General features: G+C 38.7%; 2 protein-coding genes and 1 non-coding gene across 3 annotated transcripts; 2 read left to right on the top strand and 1 right to left on the bottom strand.

The window, feature by feature from the left end:
- The first annotated feature begins 3,596 nt into the window (after positions 1 to 3,596).
- Positions 3,597 to 3,669, top strand: Trnaa-agc (transfer RNA alanine (anticodon AGC)). The gene has a single exon. It is a non-coding gene; the product is annotated as a tRNA-Ala (tRNA).
- A 13,574-nt stretch (positions 3,670 to 17,243) lies between these two features.
- LOC138030263 (uncharacterized) lies at positions 17,244 to 18,752 on the top strand. The gene is made up of 2 exons (XM_068878162.1): positions 17,244 to 17,417; positions 17,673 to 18,752. The coding sequence occupies exons 1-2, from the start codon at positions 17,244 to 17,246 to the stop codon at positions 18,750 to 18,752; spliced, it is 1,254 nt and encodes a 417-aa protein (XP_068734263.1).
- Positions 18,753 to 19,017: 265 nt separating this feature from the next.
- On the bottom strand, positions 19,018 to 21,086 carry LOC138029287 (uncharacterized). The gene is made up of 2 exons (XM_068877009.1): positions 20,813 to 21,086; positions 19,018 to 20,398 (listed from the first exon to the last, which is right to left on the bottom strand). The coding sequence occupies exons 1-2, from the start codon at positions 20,932 to 20,934 to the stop codon at positions 19,159 to 19,161; spliced, it is 1,362 nt and encodes a 453-aa protein (XP_068733110.1). The 5' UTR covers positions 20,935 to 21,086; the 3' UTR covers positions 19,018 to 19,158.
- Positions 21,087 to 25,000: the final 3,914 nt, after the last annotated feature.

The following is a 25,000-nucleotide window of genomic DNA, read 5'->3' as shown; positions in this document are numbered from 1 at the left end:
TCAGATCGCTTCAGGGCAAAGATACGTGTAACTTGTGAAAGGTCATGAATGCGCTGATCTGCATCCTAGGCAAGAATGGTGATAACAACAGGACACTACATCAATGAACATGCTGAATGTTGAGAATAGAATGCTCTCCCAACTTTGAATAAGAACATAAAGGTGCATGCACCTTTAGGTAATGCTCTAGTGTTGGGTCAATGTAGGGTTTGGATAGATAATATTCATATTCAAAGTTGGGTGAGCATTTTATTCTCAAACATTCAGCATGTTCATTGATGTAGAGTCCTGCTGTTATCATCTTCCTTGCCTAGGATGCAGATCAACACCCCAGAAACCAAAGATCCAAAAGAAGATAACAACAGTAAAATATCATTTTGCTCCATTTTAGTGTGCAATGTGGCTTTAGACTGAGAGACTAGGTTCATTAAAGTTTTGCTCGCTGCTTAAGCATCAGTGAAAAATACATGTAGACCTGATTATTTCAGGCCTAAACGGGATTTCAATCAATGATCAAACCCCATTCAGGCCAAATTTTTGCAGTTCAGGTCTATCTTTTGTTGCTACTTACATTTTGTAAAGCAGCAAAAAAAATTGTGATGATCGAGTCACTCATTTATTTCACCAAAGTTCAAATATATGAAATTCTTATTAATGGGTTATACTATTGCTAACATTTATTGATTTTGGTTCAGTATAAATAATTATTAAATGTTTTGATAGCTAAAAAACAACCAGATTTAAGATGATTGTAGAAATGCGTAGAGCAGTAAATAGACAAGCGGGTACATTTAATAATGAATGTGTATACAAATGTGCAAATTATGCTTGTTGAAAAACGGTATCTGATCTGAGCTAGCAAAAAAATCAATCACACTCTTACACCAGTGTTCAGAAGCTGCAAAATTGGCGAAGACGTTAAACTTTATGAACCGAAACCACCTTTAAGTAACCAAAAATGTGTGATGTATGATTATCAATGCAATTTGTGCGATGCAGAGTATGTTAGTTAACCAAGTCAGCACTCCATTAACACAGTGATAGCGGAGATCCGCGCGCGCCAAAGTCGCGCGCGCGCGGAGCACCATAGCTAAGAAAATATGGTAACCCATCGATGTGAGAAAATTTGATTTTATAACCATGACGTCATGAACGTCCGTACGTACGTCCGTCCGTCCGTCCGCCCCCTCATGTATGCCAATGTGACCAGTACACGTAACCATATCACGGGCTCAAGTTTAGAGCTCATCGAGGAGGCAATACTCCAGTTTACACTATAGCTAGTTTACAGCATACATCTTTGATATTGGACATCAATGTTATGGTCAATTGACACCTTTCAAAGCAAGGTATCCGCTGACCAGTATCACGTGGCCATATTGCGGGCTCAAGTTGGACCCTATCGAGGTCAGCTGTATTTTTTTTTCAAGTTGACCGCTGACCCGGGACTAGTTGTTGATTGGATCGCAGGCTCAGGCCAGGTCAGACACTCACACTCACACCTGAACGAGGCTTAAATTCTCGCGCTCTTTCTGTGGCTCGACGCGGCTACACAGTCATGCTACGTCAGCAAAGCTCTTGACAGTCGATGCTTTTCGTGTTCAGGTACGGTTTGGAAAATATATTTTTCTTGCATTTTTCGCTGGTTTCAATCCAGGTTTAACATAATATAGCTGTAGTTATTCAAGTCAAGCATTCGAGGGATATGAACTTAAAGCTGAGTGTTTATTTTTAATTTGTTTAGGGCTGCCTTTTGCTCTGAATTGCAGTTTTTGGTATGTCTTAAGATTTTTAATTTCGAATCTACTAAGGTTGCAAGATGCCTGGACGGCCTATGTCAGAAGAACAGAGACGAAAGAAGAGAGAAAGAGAACGAGAACGACAAAACGGTACACCAGTAATCATGGCTTAAAGTTGGTGGAAGAAGTTACTCCACAAATTCTTTTCTTGGACACTAAACCGTTTGTTATTTATACGGATGAGTTATTTCAAGTGGATGCATATTTCTAAAACGTGGTTTTGTCGTTTTTTTCTTTTGGTCAGGAATGAAACTCGAATTTTTATTGTTAACTGGAATTAAATAACAATCATCTGTACTCTTTTTGGACAGAAATAATCGATCTTTTTCTGGTTTGTTTGGCCTTAAAATGCGAGGGAACAAGAAGTTTTTTTTACTCCGCTTGCCTAACTGTTTTTCGATGTGCCTCGACAGTGACAAGAATTTTGTACTTATGTTCTAAACATGTAATCGCAATGAGTTCTCGTAAAAGTACAAGGAGAAATATCACCAGCTTATGTTTTCAGAAGTTTGTTTAGAGGGCGTACAGGTAATTTGTTGAAAATCTTGTTTGAAGTTTTTCCTTTCCAGCCGATTCTGGTTCTAGGCCAAGCTGGCGTGTTTCGATGAAATACATCGAATTGTAAATGATCTCGTTTTCAGGGATAAAGTGGAATAAATAAAGTACATCAATAAAACTCCTTGTTTGACCTTGAACCGACAAAGACGATCTGTCACATCACGAGCTATAGTACGTCTGTGATTTCTAATTTTAGCGTGATTCCTATTCGCTGGCGTTTGACAGTCGACTCTCAAATGGCCTCTTTCCTTATCCGTTCGCTTGCTGGGGATTTGCTTGTTTTCTTTTAAGACTCTTGCGATTCAAGAAAAATTAATTGCCAAACTGATGAATTCGGCTCATCCCTTCGTGATTCATGCGATCAGTCAGTTTTTCAAGTGAAATTAACCGTGGAATTCCGGCTAGTTAGGCAGCGAAGAAAATGTTAAATAATTAAGCAATATCCGGGGACAGTTCCAAAGCCTCTTATTTTCACTAATCCTACGGCCAGTAAAAATAAACAAGCCGGGAGCTCCGCTTTTAGGCTTGGCTAAATCTATATATTACAAATCGTTTTTCAGCAATCGACAAGCATTTAAGAAAGGACCACAGAATTAAAAGTCAACTAAAGTTATGATCCACGCTGTTATGAATGAAATTTTTGTAATCGCGTAGATAAGCCTGAAAAATTCAGGACTTCAACGGGCTTTCAAACTGTGACCTCGTGCTGCTAGTGCAATGCTCTAACCAATTGAGCTATGAAGCCACTGAGGATCATAGCCTCACTTGATTTCATATCCACAGTTCAGTATGTTATGTATCATTTCATATATCATTTCATTCACTGGTTGATTCATCAAAATAATAATAATAATAATAATAATAATAATAATAATAATAATATTAATTATAATAACATCATCATCATCATCATCATTGTCGTCGTCGACATCATCATCATTATTATAATTGGCAGTGTTAATTACACTTTACCTGGCTGCCGCTATACCGTCCATGTTTGATGTCGGAGCACAGCACCACAGCTAGCTGTTAATTATCTGTGAGTCGATTTTGATGAGGGAGGAAAACCGTAGTACGCGGAGAAAAACCCTCGAGTCAGGTTGAGATCGCCTGAAACTCAGCCCACATGCAGGCTGAGGCCAGAGTTGAACCCCGGCTCGCAGTGGTGGGAGGCTCGATAGATAACCACCAAGCCGCCCTGACACTTGAACCCACAAATGACCAGCAACCAACATCAGTGGCTTTATAGCTCAGTTGGTTAGAGCGTTGCACCAGCATTGTGAGGTCATGGGTTCAAACCCCATTGTAGTCCTGAAAAAAATTGATTCATTCATATCTGCAAGGATTATACATGTAGCTTCACTTGATTTCATATCCCCAAATCAATATATGATTGATTTCATACATGTATATCATTTCATTGATATAATTAAAACGTTATCTTTAAGAAAATTACGACTTTTTTTTTTTAATTTCCAAGACATGTTTCGATGTTACGAACATCATCTTCCGTTACAGAATCTTTGAAAAACCTTTAGGACTATATAACAACTAGGCGAAACATGCGTGATTAAGTGACAAGATTTACATATCTGAGTGAGTTACAGAGTGTTTGAAAGAATGTAGAACCTAAAGCGTAAGTTTCAGGTTGACGTGATGAACTTGTTGATTTAAATTAGGCTTTTCCCAATTTAAATGCATAACCTCCTTGAGTGTAAGTTGAAATTTAGTAGGGGCGGAATCAAGGATTTCGAAACAATCCGCAGAGCAAGATTGACGACAACGTTCTAAGCTTAGTAAATGTTTCAAGATGCGTGAGGACTTGTCCGAAGAGAGATGTCCACGGACGCGTGTGGAAAAATGATGACCAGTTTCGTCGATATAGCAAGCATTACAGCAAGCACAAGTAAATGTCTAAATAACGGTTTTTCAAATATTCTGTAACTGAAGATGATGTTCGTAACATCAAAACATGGCTTGGAAATTAAAAAAAAAATGTCGTAATTTTCTTAAAGATAACGATTTGCTTTCTGCTGTCTCGACCTTTTGGTTCCCTTATATAATTAAAACTTTTGGCGGCATCACAAGTAACTTTTCGGTATTGAAGTCTAAATGCAATGGAAAAACTAAACTGTCTATTTTACTAACGCTTGAACAAACAATTGGATTCTAGCGGCACAAAACTATTTGTTTAATTTGAACATACTTAACATGCATACATGTAAAGTACAACGCTATAAAAATATGTCAATCATTCCCATACCCTCACACCATATAAATTAGTTAGGTTAAAAAAAGATTATTTTTGTCACTTGAAAATGATGTCATAACAGTTAAGTTGAAATTGAACCGTTGGGAAACATTTTTATACTTCAGTTTTCCCTGTCCTAAAAAAACTAACACTTGGATAAATCTTGATTTGTTGGGGGGATATAACATCCTACATGTATTTCCGATTAGTTTTGGGGAATTCTAAACCCATTTCAAAAATAAAAGCAATATTGTTCTTAGCCAATAAATGTATTGGTAGCAGTTTCCCCATGCTTTGTTGTACATACCATAATGCAGAAGTGTTATTACTTAATATTGATATTCTATGTTAACAAGTTTTGAAGTTGATAGAAGGGCTTCAGTTGACCAGTATTCTCACGGTTGGACTGGATCTAGCACTGAACAGTGGCTGATGCATTGGAAAATTATCTGCATTTGAAAAGATTCCTTTGCATTATCCTCTATTTGGTGATGGTTCCAGTCCGTATTTGCTAGTCTACAGGGGGTTTGAATATATTACATGTGCTTGACACTCTGTTTCCGTTTTAGTACAAGTACCAAAGTAACCTGTCAAACTATTGTGGCCCTTTCCACGCTTTTGCCAGCCCATGTCATAACATGTTCCCATGGCCAGAGTTACTTCAGATGCACATTTTCTCCAACACTCTTTCTATGCTGCCAAAGCTACTTCACATGATCGTTTTGCTCATTTTCTCGCTGCTGGGCCGACCTCTCGTTCTTTAGCATTCAGGGTGTTTTTCCCCCACTGTTGAAATATAAGTGCTACAAGGCCAACGTTTGCAAAAACGTAACCCTTCCTTGTACTTTTCAATAAGAGTTTGACACTAGGCAAGATCCCAAGAGAATGGAAGTCGGAAGTAGTCGAACGTTTTTTCAAGGCCAAAGGGTGGACAGATCAATGTGGTATCAAACTAGAGGCCAATTTCTTTATTAGCAATTGTTTCAAAGGTAACGGAACGTTGTTTTAGAACAAATTAAAGTCATCGACCACATCTCTTCAAAGCTCTATCAGCCTTAATTTGGCTTTCTCAAGGGAAAATCCACACATCTCAGCTACTGCAAATCCCACACGCCATTTGCGAGTTACTAGACAACATAATACAAACAGATACGATATATCTGGACTTCGCCAAAGCTTTTCACAGCGTGGACTACCAGTTACTCCTTACGGAACTACAGCGCTTTGGAATTACTGGTACTCTTCTAAAATCGTTCGAGGACTATCTGACAGGCTGCTCCCAAAGAGTTCTTGTTCTTGGTGTTTAATCTCTATAACGCCGCGTTACATCCGACGTTTCTCACTAATCAATTCTCGGACTACAGATTTTTCTCGTCTTTGTAAACGATCTACCTCAAGTAGTCACGTCAACATCAGTTGCCCTCTTTGTCGACGATAGAAAGCGCTATCGCGCCATTAAGAATCATGTGGATAGACAGAGTCTTCAGCAGGACCTCGATCAAATACGTTGACGTTGTAAGTTGAGGCGGATTGATCTCAACTTTTCCTTTCAGCTACGAGTATTCTAATCTAGTCCATTCATCTTATCATGGATGTCCAGTTAAAGTCAACTGAAACGCACAAGGATCTGAGCGTCCATGTTTCGCGTGATATCAAGTAAAGCTCGTATATACATTCAGTAACCGCAAAAGCAGACTAGACTAGATCGTCATTAAGCGATATCCAAAATCCACGTATACGCTCTGTATTATACACCACCTTGGTCCCAAGCAACTTTGCGTATTGGTCACAAGTTTGGGCCCCACAAGCATTGTCGTTAATAGACACCATGAAAAGAATTCAGCGACAGGCAACCAAATTAATCATATCCCTACTTTTTTTTTAAATAGAACTTACTTTTAACAATCGACTTCGTGGCATCGGAATACTACGAGTAATCGTGTGTCTATACTCAGACCCAGTTCATCTTACAACAGCGAGCCAAATAGCTCCATTTAATCTTCAAGAATATTCACTACAAGCGCAGTCTTAAACTAATATTAGAAGTACCATATTTCAAAACAGCTTCTTTTTAAGGGCTCCAAGAGTTTGGAACATTCTGTCATCTTATCTAAGAGACATTAAGATAGTCAGTTTATTCACGAAGGAACTTTTTAAATATTACTTCGAATTAGCCAAGATTTCCTGTAATGTTGATATACCACAATCCCTTAAATATATCTGTAACAAATTTCACTCTTGTCGAGCTATTTGTACCCTGACTGATGATCGTTTGTGTTGCTAAATTCAGTATTTGTGTATTTTGTTTGGGATCCCATAGTGGAGCTGTGTGGTCTATGGGGATACCCTGCCCGAAGGGGAGAAGTTTATAAATAAAGAAATAAGAATGCTGTAATCATCGCAGTTGTGAACGCAATTTTAGCAATTTCGTAGAGAAGCATGCAAAATTCAGGATTTCAACGGGGTTTGAACCAGTCACCTAGCGATACTGGTGCGACGCTCTCGTTAGGAGCTGGTCATATGTGGGTCTAATGTTCCCGAGATGAATGAATAAGCTTTGAAACAAAATATGATAAAATGATCATGTATTGAACTGTGGATATGATATCAATTGAAGCTATGATCCTCGCAGTTATGAACAAAATTTTTGGACATTGCGTAGAGAAGCCTGAAAAGTCCCGGACTCCCACAAATGACCAGCGCCCAACGAGAGCGTCGCATTGGTATCGGGAGGTTACGGGTTCAAACCCGTTAAAGTCCTAAAATTTTTAAGCTTCTCTACACAATTGGTAGAACTGCGTCGATACAACCGCGAGGATCATAGCGTCATTTGATTTCATATCTGCAGTTCAACATATGATTCGTTTCATGTATCATTTCATCGTTGATTCATTCTTCACCACATATAACCCGCTCCCAACAAAAGCGTCGCACCGGTATCGAGAGGTCACGGGTTCAAACCCCATTGAAGCCCTGAATTTTTCAGGCTTCTATACGCAATTGCTAAAATTGCGTCCCCACAACTGCGAGGATCTCATATCCGCAGTTCAATAAATGATTTATTTCATATATCATATCATCGTTAAATGAATAAGTGTTGCTGGGTAATGTCGAACGGCAATTTTATTCGTTGATGGAAGTACAGTATTTATCAAGGCGCTCCTTATATTTTTGTTGGCTTTCCCTCAAGGTTGAAGTTTCGGCGCCTGTGTATCAGTTAAATAAGTTTAGTGTGCAGTGTGTCTCAGCATTTGGCAAACTCTGTTTTTCAAAAGCTTTGAAGCACATGGCGTCTCCTTTGTCAACGACACATTTTTCTGAATGTCTTTTTAAAGTTTGCCAACACGAAGTAGGCGTGACTGTGATTGGACGTGCGACACAATGCAGGGGGATAAAAGCAGGCAGGGCAAATTATCACGACTCCCAAAACGTTAGCCTTCTGTCAATCACACAAATGTACTTATATCATAACTGAAAATAATTAAGGGCAGTGTTCAGGCAAATGCTCTCTTCTCTCAAGCTTATATGTTTTAAGTTTGACTGGTCAATAAAGTGCCAATCACAAGTCAAAATGACAGCTGCCAGACGCACGACGCCTCCGTGTCAGCTACCTTAACAAAACTTCCACAACAAAAAAAATTGTTTGCTTCAAATAGTATTTTACAGATTTGTAAACATTACCTTAGCACAATCGGCGTATGGCAAATTATGTCTGCCGAAAAATTGTATTCTTTTGTCTTTGTGAAAATTAGTCTTTACAGTCAATTTTTTTTCAATTTTACAGTGTTAACGAGGTTACTCAGGCTTATTAACACAATGACAAAAGACGAATTTGTTGGGAGCCATTTTTGTATTCGGTCAATTAAGCAGGGGGAAAAATTAAATCGTAAAACGTTTGTTGTTGTATCTCAGAGACTCCTTTTTATCGTGTGCGAGTATCTAAATTACCTAGAAACGGTGAATGCTCCTCAATTTCCTGTCAGCTCGAGGTCGATGAGCGACGTATGCTGTTTACAATGATTTTTCACTATCTTTCTCGCTTTTTGCTCGCCAAAGCGTCCCTTAGGCTAATTTTCCTTATCCTTGATTGAGTTGCCCTTATTTTCATCTTGGTCTTTGCTTCTTCCAGCGTCACGGTTTTCGTCTCCTCGTCGCCAATGTAATGTATTTACTGAGTGGCCCCTTTTAGGAACAAACCATTTCTTAAACTCGGTGTTAAAAAGGCCCATGGCTCGTGTACGACCACCTGACTGACGTCATAACATAAATTGTCATAAAACAGTAGGAACACAGGATCAGTAGGAACATAGGATCAGTAGGAACACAGGATAGGTAGGAACGTAGGATCAGTAGGAACACAGGATCAGTAGGAACATAGGATCAGTAGGAACATAGGATCAGTAGGAAAACAGGATCAGTACGAACACAAGATCAGTAGGAACACAGGATCAGTAGGAACATAGGATCAGTAGGAACATAGGATCAGTAGGAACACAGGATCATTAGGATCATAGGATCAGTAGGAACATAGGTGTTAAAAGCGGTGTTCATATAGCCGTAAATAAACGGATTAATGCAACTGGTCATAAATATACAGAGAGATGCAATAAGAGAAAGGTATCGCGGGAAAAGGTAACATTCTGCAAATTTTGAGACGATAACTATTATATGAGCTGGCACAAAAAAAATGAAAAATCCGATGACAGTGGCGAACAAAGTTTTGCTGATTTTGACATCGGCAACGTTGGAAGATTGCCATGAAACATTGGCATTGTGCATTTTCACGTGTTTATACATCTTTCAGTAACAAAGCACAATAGCGAAATAAGGCGCGTACATAAATGTGAGTATGGCAAAGAAAAAGGATGGATGGAACCAAATGATGCACATTGCAAAATCCGCATTTGTTTCGGTTTTTTGATCAAGAACAAATACTGAGAGAAAGGCGAGTGTGAACGTTATTGCCCAGGCCAGCAATGCAGAGAAACGCTTCGGCTTGAAAATTGTTAGGTATTTTGTTGGCTTCACTATTTTATAGTACCTGTTTAATGCCATCAGAGCCATAGTAACTGTAGAAACTTTTGTTAAGGATATCTTCGTAACGGCAACAAAACCACAGGTAGCTGCTCCAAATGACCACTCTCCAGTTGCCAGAAAGGCAACTGATAGTGGCATAGCGCAAATTGCTTGTAAGATGTCAGTAAGAGCAAGTGAGATAATGTAACAGTTGATGGGGTGGTGGTGCAGTCTCGGGTTTCGATAAACAGCATAACAGACGAACACATTTCCAAGCAGTGAAAGGACCATTACCAATGAAAATATGGCTGTTTCTGTTATCACAGCTGAAATGTGTCTGGTTTGCAACTCTCTCGCCTCGGTTGTGGACATCGTCACTTCCTCTGGTTCGTGCTACCTTCTAACCTTCTAACCTTTTAGTTTCTTGCTCTCTTCTATACAAGACAATTCTGGGTTTATTTCATTTCAGCCAAGGTATTTGTTTCTCAATTTTCTCTCAAAGGATATTTTTCAATCTATTCTCGGGCCAATGATCACGACTCTCCAAGCTTTAACCTTCTTTCGATTAAGAAAACGAAAGTGAAATTTTATCATTACTGAAAAGAACTAAGGGCAGTGTTCGGCAAAAAAATATATCTTTTTGAGTTGACCGGTCAATAAAGTGCCAACATCACGTCAAACAGTACGCCTGCACGTCAGCTGAGTTAACATATTTTTGACAGCGAAGAAAATAGTTTGTTTCAAAGAGTATTTTACAGGTTCGTTGACATTACATTAGCACGATCAGAGTATGATAAGTTGCAAAAATTACAAGAGACCTGTTACAATATCTATAATCAAGTTACATGGTAAATGTACAGAGTAATAACGATTTATGATTTTTATGTAACAGAATCTAAACAAAGGACTACACGGAGAGGGGGACGGGCTGGAAGATCCGCCTGGTACTGACATAAAGTATCAATCGCTCGTTGCAAAAGCACTGTGCTAAGACAGCTGTCCGATTCCCAAAAAACAATTAAAACATTCTTAATGAAAAACCGTGTTTTCGTGGGGTACCAAAACACCACTTTAAAGTACCTGCCCCAAACCAAATTCGTGAATTCAGGAGAAGATATGTTTTGACTGTGGGTTGTAAAGGGCAAATAGAACCTTAGAAGCTAGTTTTGCATACGAGAGTGAATGAACGTTGTACCAGGAAAATTGAAACCAATAACCTTTTTGATGTAGAACGGAAACACGGTGTTTTGACCGATTTTTCGTCATTTTTGTTGATTTACTAAACTATTTATAGCACCACTTGCGAACAGGCGTACTCTTGGTGCTTGAAATTCTGTTTTTTTTTTTTTTTTACGTATGCGTGCCACTGGCCTAATAAATATGTGCCTGGTTCTCAGACTAATTATAATTGTAGTAACTTTTGTATATTATATACCTCAAAGCAAGACAAAATACGAACTGTAGTTGCCGAAATCATGTATATTACAACAAAGAAATTTAATACTGCAATACACACAGAAAATTTTAGACTAGAGCTCTCCATAAAATGTACAGCAAAAGCGGAGATCCCGTTTCTTACCTCAGAAAGCAAACTAGTGTATATGGAAATAATTATGCCTTTTCATAAAATACAAAAATAATTGTCATACCGTCATCAAACACCTCTGAGCAGACAGCAGTAAACAAACAAGCCTTGGAATCAATAACCAAAAAACTGAAATTACATGCACAGTTATCTCTTTCACAACATTTTCCGTTTTGACTTTATCGAAAGTCTTTCTTTTATATTTGCTTATCCTAACCTTATCGCCTGATTTAAATTTTGGTTTTTGTTTTGATATTGCCATATCACCATATAGATTAAAGTAAACAACTCCTTTATTCTTTTTTTTACTAGCTTCTGTAGGTGTCATTTTTATTGAACTATGTGTAGTGTTGTTATACTGGTTTAATATTTTGGGTAATATGTCCAAATATTGTGTGTTGCCTTGAACAGCGAACTGCTTGCACATTTTGTTTTTACTCGTGCGATTCCATCTTTCTACTGATGATTTTTCTTCATTTTCTGTTGAATAGAGTGCTATTTTATTCTTGCTTAAGAGGTCTTTAACATGTTTGTTGTAGAACTCTGTGCCTTTATCAGTCCATAGATGCTGAGGTTTTCTACCACCTTTAAAGATGCTTTGGAACGCTTCTCTAACGGTCTCTCCTTGTTTATTTTACAATGGTACAATCCATCCATATTTACTGAAAACATCTATTACCATAAGAAGATACTTGTCTCCTTTCTTTCATCTGCTAAATTGTTGCATTTCAACTAAGTCTGCAGCCCATATTTCATTTCATTGATGTAATTTACAATAACACGCCGTCGAGTAAACTTCCTTTTTATCGGTTTGTGCAGCTCATCTGCTAACTGTTGCTGCCAATTTATTTTTTCTTTACTCGACGGCTTTTTACGTTTTTTGGAAGACCAAGACCCAGTCTTTTCTTTAGTTTCATGGTGTTCTTTATGGCTCTTTCTGTCAATGATTGATTTGGAAATTGTTGTATTTCATCTATCATTTTTTTGATCCGCCTTATGCTTGTCATCTAATGTTTTGGAATTACTTTAATCAATATCATGCTGCTTACAAAATTTGTCTAATCTGTTTATTCCCTCATCACCTCGTGCTAATGTGTATTCCTTTTAGGTGTCTAATTAAAGTGCTTGGTTTAATTCCCATTGGGATAATTAGGCCTTTATATACCACTCCTCGTGAATGTCACACCACTTAATGCCCACCAGTTTACTCGAGGCTGTTTTGTTGTTTTATTTCGGTTTAGGTTTTTTCGTTCAATGTCGGGCGACGAACAAGAAACGGTTACTCAACAGGATTTAACCGAGTTCCGTACCTTCTTACTCGAGCAACTCAAGTCGCACACTTCTGAGCTCTCTTCTAAGTTCGAGAAGGCTTCTACCGACGCCGAGTGTGCTTTATCTGTCTCTAAACAGCTCAAAGTTAAGAGCGAGCTCAAGTTTTCTTATCCTGGAAAGGAAAGGAACTATAAGTTCAACCTTGAAGTTTTGGATCTTCTCGAAAGCATTTCGAAGGCATTTCTTGTTCGAGATTCAGCAAAAGCGTCTCTACTTTTGAACGATTCTATTAAATGAAACTTATAAAGGAACGCAACAGAAAGATTCGAATTGCTGATTCTTCCGAAGGCGGTTTGCTCACGGTCAAACATTGCGAGAGTAACGCTGTTGCCCTTGACTTGGAGGACGATAAAACGATCCGCGCTGCTGAAAGGGAAGCTCTGAGAGTCAAGACACGCACTCGTGCCAAAGGCCAAAATGCTGAACGCGTGCAGGGAACATATCCGCCGTTTTCTCAAACATACACCCTTCGAGGATACTTCCAGCGTAGTCAGTTCGCCTCCTCAACTGCTGCTACGTACCAGCAACCCAGGGTTTCCTACAATCGCCAAGGAGGTGCTTGCCGGTTCTGTGGCTACTCCGGACATTGGTGGAGAGAGTGTCCCGCCAGGCTTGCCCGACCCTTCACCACCGGAAATGCTGTTTACGCTGCCGGAGCAAGTGCCAGCACGTCCACCACACGCTAATTCACGCTCGCAGTTCTTGGAAAACCTGTCTTCTAGCGTTTCAAATTTATTGTGCACCGGCCAAGGGTCTGTTTCTACCGTCTCTCAACCTGATGTATCCCAGTAGTTCATGACATTTATGGAAGATAAGTTATTCTTCTCTAGCGTTCTATAAACAGAGCTTGTATGAGTATGAGCTTGTGGGGAAAATGCCCTTCTTGTTGACATGGGGAAGTTTGAACTGTTTTACAAAACTTTTTCCTCTATGGAATCTATTCTTGATAGCAATGGTAGGGAATTGCTTGCTATCCTTTACTAGCTTAAGTCGTTTAAGTCGTTTATCCAGGGCAGAGTGGTCTAATTGTACACGGACAGCAAAAATGTTTCGGTTATCTCCAGTAAGGGCAATACATCCCTCAAGTTGCAGCGCCACGCTCTTGAGAACTTTCAATTTTGTACCATTTACAATGTGTACATTGAAATTGAGTGGGTCCCCAGGTTTCTCAATGATTATGCTGATTCGTTGAGTAGAGTCATTGATTTTGATGACTGGAGTGTGAGAACAATTGGTTGGTGCCACCTATTTATCTTATTAGTCGTACAATTTTTCATCTAGAGTTATGCGGCCCTCGGGGCGTTCTCGTTATCCCCAAGTGGCTTTTAGCAGCTTTTTGGCCAACCGTGTTTCCGATGGGTTGTCTTAGGCCTTCCGTTCGTCAAGTGGTTGAATTTTCTGACCCTTCTTTTGTTTTTGCACCTGCTCGGGATGGTCACAATACAATAGTTTGTCCGTTTAGATTCTAGTCTGCGGTTTTAGTTTTACTGTTGGATGGCTAGTCTTTTGCGCTTCATAGCGCTAATTGTTGCTGTGCGCTTCACAGTGCTGGTCGTTGTTATGCTCTTCATAGCGCTAGTAATTGCTGTGCGCTTCGTAGCGCTAGTTATTGTCGTACGCTTTATAGCGTTTATTGATGATGCACGCTTTATAGCCTTTTGTATTGTTGTAAGCTTCATGTTTATTCGGTTTCTCTCGTGTATCTTTATTGACATATTCTCCATGGATTTGAGGTTTATGTTATTATTTGTAGTAATACTCTGCTGGTTTTTTGTCTTTTTACAAGTTCTTCAATTGATGTAGGTCCGCGGATCGATGCCTTGAGACCTTTGGAAGAACTTATCCTCGGTGTACTGGCGGCAAGTAAAGCTCCTTCGACTGTAAAATGATATCACTCACAATTTCAAAAGTGGAAGTCATGGGCTGCCTCTTTCCCTGGAGTCTCGTGTTTTCCTGCTTTTGCTCTTTATTTTTCACTTTATCTTATTAGTCTAGTCCAATCAGGTTGTTCTTTTGCTACCATTAATTCCGCCTTTTATAGTGTTAATTTTTTCCATAATTCGTGTGATGTCCGGAATCCATGTAACAGTAGTTTTGTTAAAGCCATTTTGGAAGGCTGCAAGAGAGTGTCTGCTGATTTTGTTTCATCTAAAAAGAGACTCCCTATCTGCCCTGAACATTTACATGCTCTTGTTCTTAGGTTTGCTGGAGTCAATGATAGTCAATGTCTATCTCTGTCTTGTTTCTTTCTTGCGTTTTAAGGAGGCCTGTAATATTAGGTGGTGTGACATTGATTTCAAGGATACGTATTTTTCTCTGCATATTCCTAGGAGTGAAACCGACCAATATGGTTCCGGGTCAACAAGGGTAGTTACTAGAACTGGTAATCCAACTTGCCCTTTAATATGTTACACAGATACGCTCCCTTAAGTGTGGATAGCTTTAATTCCACGGACTTCGTGTTCCGTCCTTGTCTAACGGTAAAAATAGAAATTATTCCCTCTGTGCAGGCTCTAAGCGTTCGTATTCTAGAGCGAGAGAACTTTTTTATTGAAAAGTTTAAGGCCATTGGCCTTGATACTAAGCTGTGTGATCTTCATTCCCTCAGGATCGGAGGTGCTTCTGCAGCCACTAATAACGATTTGCCTGATCGTGTTATTAAGAAGCATGGTCGTTGGAAGTCCGAGAAGGCCAAAGATACTTACTGTAGGGAAGATATTCAACACCAGCTCTTAGTTACTCTTAATATTGGTATTTAGTCTTTTTAGCCTTCCCACGTGCTTTGTTATTCTTGAAGATTGCTGGCGGCTTCCTCCATTATTTGTTTGTTACTTGTCTCTTCTATACATATAATACAAATGTTTTCTATTCGGCTGAGCGAAGCGAAAGAGAATAGAAATGTATTTCTTTTAGTTGTCTAATTAAGTTGCTTGGTTTAATTCCCATTGGGATAATTAGGCCTTTATATACCACTTCTCGTGAATGTCGCCGACCAGTTTACTCGAGGCTGTTTTTTCCTTACTATTTTGTATTGTTGTTTTAAATAGCGTATGACTTTTTTCGTATATTCCTTGGCTTGTAACCTGTATCCAGTGTGTCCCCGGCTCAGTTTTTTGTAAATAAACTGGACCATTGCTGGCGGCTTCCTCCATTATTTGTTTGTTACTTGTCTCTATACATATAATAGAAATGTTTTTTATTCGGCTGAGCGAAGCGAAAGAGAATAGAACTTTCATCTAATCTTGTATTAGGACCGCAAAATTGATACTTTTTTAGACCGGGAAACGTTCTTAAATGAAACTTTGGTAACTATTTTTGATTTAGCATATTTTGTATATCAATAGCGCCACCATCAAGGTCTTTTCTGTTTGTTTTATATTTTTTCTTTGGTCTGATAATTGTCGACAATTAATTCAAAGGTTGTGATCCGACGTTTTGAATCGCTGGATTAAGCTTCTCCAAAGCATAGTCAATGGCTTTTTTCTGCAATTTTGGGTCGCGCAACACTTCTGAACCAAAATAACGTCCCATTTGGCCGGTTTTTTACTCGGCTTCGTAGGGGCACGAGTTATAAAAAAACGTTTGATTTCAGTTTTTCTTTTCCTGTGCAGCAAAATGCACAATAGAAAGCACGTGACGGTGTTTTGATTGGGTAATGCACAATAGAAGCCACGTGGCGCTGTTTACATTGGTTATTTAAAGCAAACCACGTAATCCAACTGTGATGCGTTGATGGGATGGCTTAATCGATTTCTTCTTGGGGCGCTCAAAACACATACAAAGAAAGGCATAGGCTTTTCGTGGTAGACCCACACTAAAAGATGTCAAGCGTCAGCTTCGAAACTGGTCATTCCGCGAACTGAATGAAACAAGAATATACTCAAATTTAACTGAAATGGACGCAGCTATTGAAAGTGATACAAGTCAAAATACTAATTTTTTAATGAGCAGCGGGTACCTTATTGAGGACTACTTTGAAGGTGACAGCGACAAAGAAAATAACTCCACAAACAAATGGAGGCCATATTGGAATCTTCTGAAGACAAAGTAAAACATTGGCACAGAAAACAAACGGCCTCAAGCTTGTACCATTTTCACCGCGAGCAAACAGCCTCCCGCTCAGTGTACCATTGACTATGGAGATACGTTTTTAGTCTATTGCCTTTTTTTTTTTTTTTTTAATTGTTTCTAGTCGTGGTCTAGGTTATATCCTTTGTTCAACTAGCCATATTAGCAATCGTGTTCACTGACATCTTGTGTATGTATTTCTGTTCTAGTTTTACAAGATTTGATGTCATCGGCCCCGGCAGTGGAGACTGTGATCAGCTCTTTAGAAAATAACTGATGTAGTTTGAAGTTTGAAAGGCTGTACAGTTATTTGATTCTCAATGGTAATAAAGACTTGACTCCAAAGGAGAAATACAGGTCTCGATAAGCAAAAGTGTGTTTACTTTAGTGATTTGCATGTGAATTGACATAGACGTGCCCGAGAACCGAGTAGAATTACAGAGAAAAGGCTGAGACGTCTATTTTATAACAGCATAAAAAAGAGGAAACTTGTATTTGGTTAACGATGTGCCGAGGTCATCCACATTTCATTGTATTACTAGCCAAGGAGATCAATAGAGTCCTAAAGCCCTTACGTCACGTTTCCATGGGAGCAAAATATTCAGTTCTAAACAAACGCACGCCCGTTTTCAAAATGGCGTCGCTCACGATCGCATCTTTGCTATCTTTCTTTGCTGAAGAGAAAAAATCGATTGAGCGAGGGGAAAATCATTATAAATCCGACCATATTGAATCGGTAACTTACAACCAAGGTGTTTTGCGAGGAGAGGTCCACGCAAGTATGAAGAAAAAGGTCTATAAAGTCACGGTAAGTGAAAGTCGAATTCGATTGATCGATCGTGAATAGCAGAGGAAATCTTTGCTGTTATTCCACTTGTCGGATGGTTGTTTTCCTTTATATTTCACATTTTTAGATTGAGGGCATAGCAATTTCTCAAGTACAACGAGCTGTTTTGCTTAAATAGTAGAGCCAGTTTGACAAGCTAATTTCTTGTTATCTTAAACTAATCTAAGTTTCACAATACATCGCCTGAACTACAATACTTTTAATTTTCATTTATAGATATACCTGGATGAGCAATTTGGTATAAAATCGACGGACTGTGAATGCCCACGGGGGAAATTTAAATGTAGTCATGCAGCTGCTCTCTTTATACATGGCATTCATAATATAGGGCGCACAGATATTGAATGCCAGTGGAGGAAAAGGAAAGCAAACAGCTCCCTGTCCTTGTTGGCAGTGGAAGAAATGTTTCCAATGCCAAAGAAGTATGTGGCAATTTCTAGATCTCCCACCACAGTAGACCGCTCTGCCCTCTATACTCGCTTGAAGGAATATGGGAGGTTCACTGGTTTATGCTGGCTTATGTGTCCAGAACCTGCACCCCCAGCCCAATTATCTATACCCACCATTGAAGAAATCATCTATTCAGAGGACTTCCTCCAAGCCATAGGTGCTCAGCAACAGCTGGATGTCTTAGTGCGCAAAGCTAAAATCACTGTAGTGGATGTCCTTCAAGTCAGCCAAAAGACTGTGGGTCAACGAGACAACCCAGCCTGGCACATTGCAAGACGAGGACGGCTCACTGCAAGCAATTTCGGTTCTGTTCTTAGTGCTAAAAGGGTCACCCCTTCACTTCTTAAACGACTCATGGGGGAATATGACTTATCAAAGGTAAAAGCAGTGCAGTGGGGGGTAAACAATGAGGCTGAAGCTGTAAAAGCTTTTACCAATCTAACCGGAAAGACTGTCCAGGAAACTGGAATTTGGCTTGATTTGTCTGGTATTCTTGGTGCCTCCCCAGATGGGATCGTGGATGAGGAATCTGTTCTGGAGGCCAAATGCCCTTATACGAAAAGAAACATGACTATTGAAGAGGCAGTCAACACCTCACCCAATTTCTGCCTAAAGAAATGTGAAAATGGCCAATATGCTTTAAAGCAAGACCACGTTTATTGGCATCAGGTGCAAGAGGAAATATATTTTAGTCGGAGGAAGTTTTGCTACTTTGTTGTCTGGACAAGTAAAGATGCAGTTGTCTTGAAAATAGCAAAGGATGAGGCCTGGAGTGAAAACATCACAAAACTCACCCAGTTTTATTTTGAAAACTTCTTCCCAAAGATTGTTGAGGGACAATTATAGTTATTTTGTGATAATTGACGCATTACATTACTATCAAGTGAACAGAGGAAATCAAATATTTCAAGGCCAGCTAATCATGGGAACTGATTTTTTGTTCCAAATACATGAAAAAAAGGCATTTGAAAATTTCTGAGTATTTTTTCTCTATTTTGCAGTTCCAGAAAATATCTATGCCCACCATTAGGGTGGTCTTTGGAAATTTCAAGGTGAATGGGGTCTCAACAGCCAATTTTTTAAATAAAGCATGAAGCTAAGCTAGAAATTCCAGGCGGGGGGAGGGGGGGGGGGAGGTTCAAACCAAAGAACCATCTTTGGAGGAGGTATGAATATTTTTTGGAACCACACAATGTGACATAAAACAAAAATGTTTTCTAAGTAAGATGATTTAATATTATAAATTCTTAACTTAATCAAATTCATATCCTTCACATCCCTCTTTGATCAGTGGGAACTGCAAATTGACAAGTGATGCACACAGCTGAAAAATAATGTCTGCATGACAGCGTAAATATGAAGGAATAAAGCTTAATATCTTAAAATCTTTAAGCCGAGCATTTGCCCTCTCAACATGAATTCTACATTTTGCGATGGCCTTTGTTGCCTGTGCTTCACCTTCAGTGAATGTCCCATTGTTTAGAAAAGGTGGAATATTTACTGAGACACCATTTGGTACAAGGTCCTGAATCAGAAAGCCTTTGTCGGCTAGGACCAAATCCCCAGCAGTCAGGTGATTTAACAATCCAGATTGCTGCACAATTGCTTTATCAGATATCGAACCTGGATATAGCTTACTGACATAGGTAATTACACCATTTGGTGCAACACCCACAATGACTTTAAAAGAATGCATTCCTCTATAACTCGAGTAAGTAGCATTTTGCTGGCTCATTAATCCTGGTGTGGCGATCTCGATGTCCGTACAGTCTATTACTACCCTACAAGACCCAAATTGATTAAATGATGATGGGGCAGACAGATTGTTCTTATCCCTAGAAGGGATTGATGTCATGAGATCAGTAAATAAAATTGAATGGATAACATGGATGAATGTAGTAACAATATTTGCAATTGTGGATACACTACAGCTAAATAATTGAGCAAGATGAAGATTTGTGTAATTTTGTCTGACTTTCATTAATGTAATAAATATTTGGTCTTCAAATCTGATCGATTCGACTCTCCAGCCAGCAAAGTAATTGATTTCGTCTTTGAACCTTTCTGTATAACTGACAACAATGTTGAAAACATCTCTAGTTGGGAGCCCAGTTTCCATCTTCAAAACATCTTCATTCAATGTAGAAACTGTGTAATGATTTTTTAAGTATCCAATCTTTTCTTTCAAGTCAGTTATTTCCATTTTTGCTTGTTCTAGCTCTGCTTCTAAAACAATTTCCTTTGTACTTGATTCAGATCTCTCAGGCACTTGTTGGGATTTAATTTTCTCCCTTGCAGTCTCTATCACTTCTTGCATACACAGACTTCTTCCTGGCTGGATCGATTTTTTCTTTTTTGGTTTGGTTCCTTGTTCTGCAGGAAAAAGTTTATTTTGGTTCCTCTTGAAACTCTCAGGGCCATTACTTTTGTTCCCATCCCTGAAATGGCAGCTGCAAACTCGGGAATGCTTCCCTGGCTCTCTGTCTTGTCTCCTAAAGAGAAAAGGGAAATTTTAGCTTTATCTGCACTTTTATAAATTAACAGAGCTGCAGCAAACAGACATAGCAGCCATACAAACAATTGCTCGAATAATTATCAGAAGAAGACTGGAAGCGGCAAGATAAAATAACATTCCCTCATTCAAAAATGTTGAAAATACAAATTCTTAATTTCTCTTCATTATTCACGTAAAAGAAAGAGACTCTTAAAGTCAAAGTAAGAGAAACAGTAATAACCACAGGAAAAAGATAAAAACATAGACTTCTAGGCGACAAATACACCGCGAGTAACACGGCCACCGCCATTAATATCGATCGTGGAAACGGACCGTACTTTCGGTCTCACCGCATTCTTCAATTCGACAAAGTATATGAAAACTACATCCTTAATAATAATAATTTACTGACCTCAATAGACGAATCCATCTCCTGTATTCATCCGCTTTTTTTTCCCTGCTAGGGAAACTAAAAAATCTGCACGTGTGACTTTCCGATTGATGGTTGCAGTCGGGCGCAAAGCATTGAACCATAACAATCGTTTTAACCGCGTTTTCTTTCAATTTTAAAACTAAAGGGCTTCTACTATGAACAAAAACGTAAATAAACCTTATGGTAACTCTCCTTTTGCTTTTCTAAACGATAATTACCCACTTGACCTCTTCTACACAAAGGTCGCACGAGGGACGCGTTCTTTTGTTTAGAACTGAATTTTTAAGCGCCATGGCAACGTGACGTCACACTTTAGAACTCTATTGCTCGTAAACACAACTATAGGAGCTACCTCAGGTATGCGTTTAAATCTAAGCACGTGGTATGTAACACTTTTCCAAAAGCGTGTATGAACAGGTAAATGCAAACTGATGTTTGAGACTTCAAAGCATGTTCCCTCAACTTAAGTGTGTTTATTAGCAACACTTGTGCTATCCAGACCATTTGGAAAATGAAAGTTAAATTTAATACAGAAATCAGGCATACCCAGTACGATTTGTAAAAGAATGTTGTTGTTTTGTGTTCTCAGAAACGGAACGTATTTAGTTTGAATTCAGGGTGAACTATTTACACAGTGAGGTAGAGTGACCAATCAAAACAGAGTTTGTAATTGGAAATCTAAACATCTACGAGATACAAAAACAAACTTGTGAACACGTAAACCTGAAATATTGCAAATCATAATGCTAACAAACCCAAAAGCGAAGGTAATGGATCATGCATTGGACGTTTTGGATATCTGAATGATTTTGGGTTAGATTAAAGCGATATATTGTTAAAAATTCCCAAGTTATCCTTTTCGTGTTAATTAGTAATGCAGACAAGTAATTGCCATGGTTCGTATGTAACCACAGGTAGCCCAAGCTCTCTTTATGAACCACACAAGGAACACAATATGGCGTCGAATTATAAGGGTTTGTATGGGATTTTCAATAAGATATCCATGGAGGTAATTCAAAGTGGAAATATTCAATAAAAATGGCTTACCTTATTCCATACGTGTGTTGTTTGCTCCTGATGTTGTTATTTTACCGATTCAACTTGATTTAAGCGATTTTTTTGAAACCTGGTTTTCTCTGAATAAAGAGTAGACAAGGCGAAACACTCCTGTCCGGACAGCCTGCCGAACGAAGTCAAAAATCCCAGGCTAAAATGTACCCACGGCCTCAAATCCACCACAGAATTCAAGGGCAAAGGTAGATCTTTCATTTCAATTCTCTAGCCACACAACAGCAGCCCTGAGATCGACGCCAGGCGGCTCTTCGTGTCCCCAGTGAAACGATAAAACGATGGCAGACATCCGTGTACATTTTAAACACGACACAACGACCGTTGAAATCAGCTTGGTAACCTCGTCATGTTGGCAAACCAAGACCTAGTACTCCCGCGTACTCCAGCCAAGGGTCGGTCCGTATAGCAAAAAACTGTGACATCGATCTTGAAAAGCTTTCCTCGACCTGCGGCCTCGGGCAGCAATTACAAGGCTTCCGTCACAGTTTTTCTCTATACGGACCTCCCAGCTGGCAAATAACATATTTATTTTGACAATTGGGTGCATATTACTGTGAGTATTTAAATTACAACAAATGGTACATTTTAAATATTTGATTCTCGTGCTATGGATTCATTTGGCATGGCCATCCTCAAGGAACTTGTGTACTTCTGAAAGTATTTTTAAGTGTTGAGATATAGTGCACTTCTTCACGTGTCGGGCACGTGACAAAGTGTTTTTTACGTGCACCACTGCACGAAAGTTTGGTCATCTTGGAAAGATGTTTTCACATCTCACCTTCGTTGCTCTTTCATTTTTTTTTTTTTTTTTTTTGCAAAAGATGTTTCCATGAGTAATTTCGTTTCATCTTAAACCGTTCAATTAACGTTTCCTTTCTCAAAAACTGAGCAAGAATACCCATCGATCAGTAAAAAACAATGTTCTTAGCCACTTCAAAATAAACATAATCTGGGTCCGGGTATTCAATACATACACAGTGGAACATCATAATAATCGCAATGTAAGGCCGATGTAAGAAGGCCGATGTAAGAAGGCCGATGTAAGAAGGACAGACTGTACTTTTGCAGGCCTTGCTTACCAAGATAAGGGACACCTTTGGTTAAAAATAGTTCAGCAGCTGTATTACCAATATCACTGACGATGCCCGCCCTGGGGTGCGGGCTGATTAGTTTTCCTGGTTTTAACAAATCGTTTCTTTTTTTATATATACCCCTGCGTTCAGCGCAAGTGCAATAAAACATTAGCCTCCCATTTTTAGGTTCAAATGCATTCAGTCTGGTTTTTTTCTGTTTTACACAATATGATTTCATTTAGTTACATATATAATTTAGATATTTTTAAGATACTTTTCAATAAATTTTTCATTATCCATTGTATCATGGATATTAAATACTGTTAACAGATCATAATCTGAATTGCCTTTATTTATTTGATTTAAAAAGTATAAACAAAAGTAACCACATGGTCTTGTCACAATATTTTGTATTGGTGTAATAATGTTGTGTTTTTTGTTTTAACACGATTGACTAATTCTTGAAGTGGTGACAAACCAAACGAATCGAAGTAATTAATGATGCCATTTTTGACATAAGTAGCAACCCAATGACTGCCTCTAATATATGATGGTTGGAGATCGTTTAAGAATAATGTTTGTTTGTGGTTATGTGGAACAGTGTCATCTCTTGATAGCACATCTTTTATTGGTATATGTAAATATTTACACCAATGTAACAGATCGTGATTGCTTAATGGGAAAGTTTTATGAAATTGTGGTTTCAGAGTATTGCTCCTAAAATTGGAATATCGTTGAACGGGCTGTTTGGACCTAATAGCAACCTCTTGCCTTTTTGCCGGTTATATATGGAGGATAGGTAAAAACGGAGGAGGCATTTTTGGTAAACTGATTCTCGGTGCTCCTTTTCCATTAGTCTTATTTATCTTTGGTAATCCAATTCTCGGTGCTCCTTTACCTGTTAACTTTTTTATTGCCTCAATAGCAAGCGGAACACCAATACTAGCTAAAAGAGTACCAAGAAAACCACTTGCCTGTGTTTTTGTTGGCTTTATATGAAAGGGTTTTTCCATTTGTTGAGCATGAAGGAGGTCCTTTTTTGTTTCATATTTTACAGATCCTTATATGGGATCAACTGGTGCATTTGGTTTTGTGTTACAATGAAACCACCTGTTTTAACTCCTTTACCAGACATCTTTTTTACGATTTGAGAAGCTCCTTCTGAAACCTATCCTGACAAAGGTGATAAGCCAAGGGTTTTACCAAGCGTTGCAAGCAATTTTTTTCCTAATGACAAAATTGAGGTCAACAAACTGCCTCCAACATGCTTTCTGATGTTGGTTTTAGAAAGTTTGTTATCCATCCCTTTTTTTAATTGTCTGTTTTTGTTTAATCTTTTGACAATATTCGCGGGCATTAATAGCTTATCTGGCCCAGTAAATGAGCTATTTGTTAGTCTTAAAACAATTGTTTCTAGACTATGATAAGCTTTACTAAGATTCTTTTTTTGGTTTGGCGATAGTTTAACATTAATTTCATAAAGTTGTATCGTTTCTTGTTATAATTTTTATTCGGTTACAAGTAGTTGTATCGGATTATTCAGACCCAAAAACCTCGATTCCATGTGCATATATTATAACCATGAAAACAAAGGCGCAGGGCGTGCATAAATTAGGGGCATGTTGGGGCATGACGCAATGACGGTTGTAACCCTAACACGTGAAACAACACGTGAGCAACGCAGCTGTAACCCTAAAACGTGAAACAAAAACACATGCGTAACCCTAAAATAATGTTTCGTAAGGTGCGCATAAAATAGTACTGTGTGTGCATATCATTTTTATCGGTATACTACAAAGATTCACTTGGCGATTCGTTTCATTTACATAAAAATCTACTGGAAAAAGTCATTTGCATTGTCAACTTCACGCCTTAAAGAAGCTGCGAACTTGTCCAATTCCCGAAACGGATCTATGGTACATGAGGCGATGACCTCTCTTATTATGTTATCAATCATTTTTGATCGTTCTCTTGATTCCCTATCGCGGGATTCTAATTTTGCGCGATTCGCACGTATTTGAGC

This window comes from Montipora capricornis, chromosome 13 (genome assembly GCF_036669925.1).
Source record: "Montipora capricornis isolate CH-2021 chromosome 13, ASM3666992v2, whole genome shotgun sequence".
Lineage (NCBI taxonomy): Eukaryota > Metazoa > Cnidaria > Anthozoa > Scleractinia > Acroporidae > Montipora > Montipora capricornis.
The sequence above is the reverse complement of the archived record's forward strand: the minus strand, read 5'-3'. Positions and strand labels throughout refer to the sequence as shown.

Coding starts and splice junctions, on each gene's coding strand:
- LOC138029287 (XM_068877009.1), bottom strand. CDS start 20,934: ATGGTTCAATGCTTTGCGCCCGACTGCAACCATCAATCGGAAAGTCAC. Junction 20,399..20,812: donor AGATGGATTCGTCTATTGAG/GTCAGTAAATTA, acceptor TTTTCTCTTTAG/GAGACAAGACAGAGAGCCAG.
- LOC138030263 (XM_068878162.1), top strand. CDS start 17,244: ATGGCGTCGCTCACGATCGCATCTTTGCTATCTTTCTTTGCTGAAGAG. Junction 17,418..17,672: donor AAAAGGTCTATAAAGTCACG/GTAAGTGAAAGT, acceptor TTTCATTTATAG/ATATACCTGGATGAGCAATT.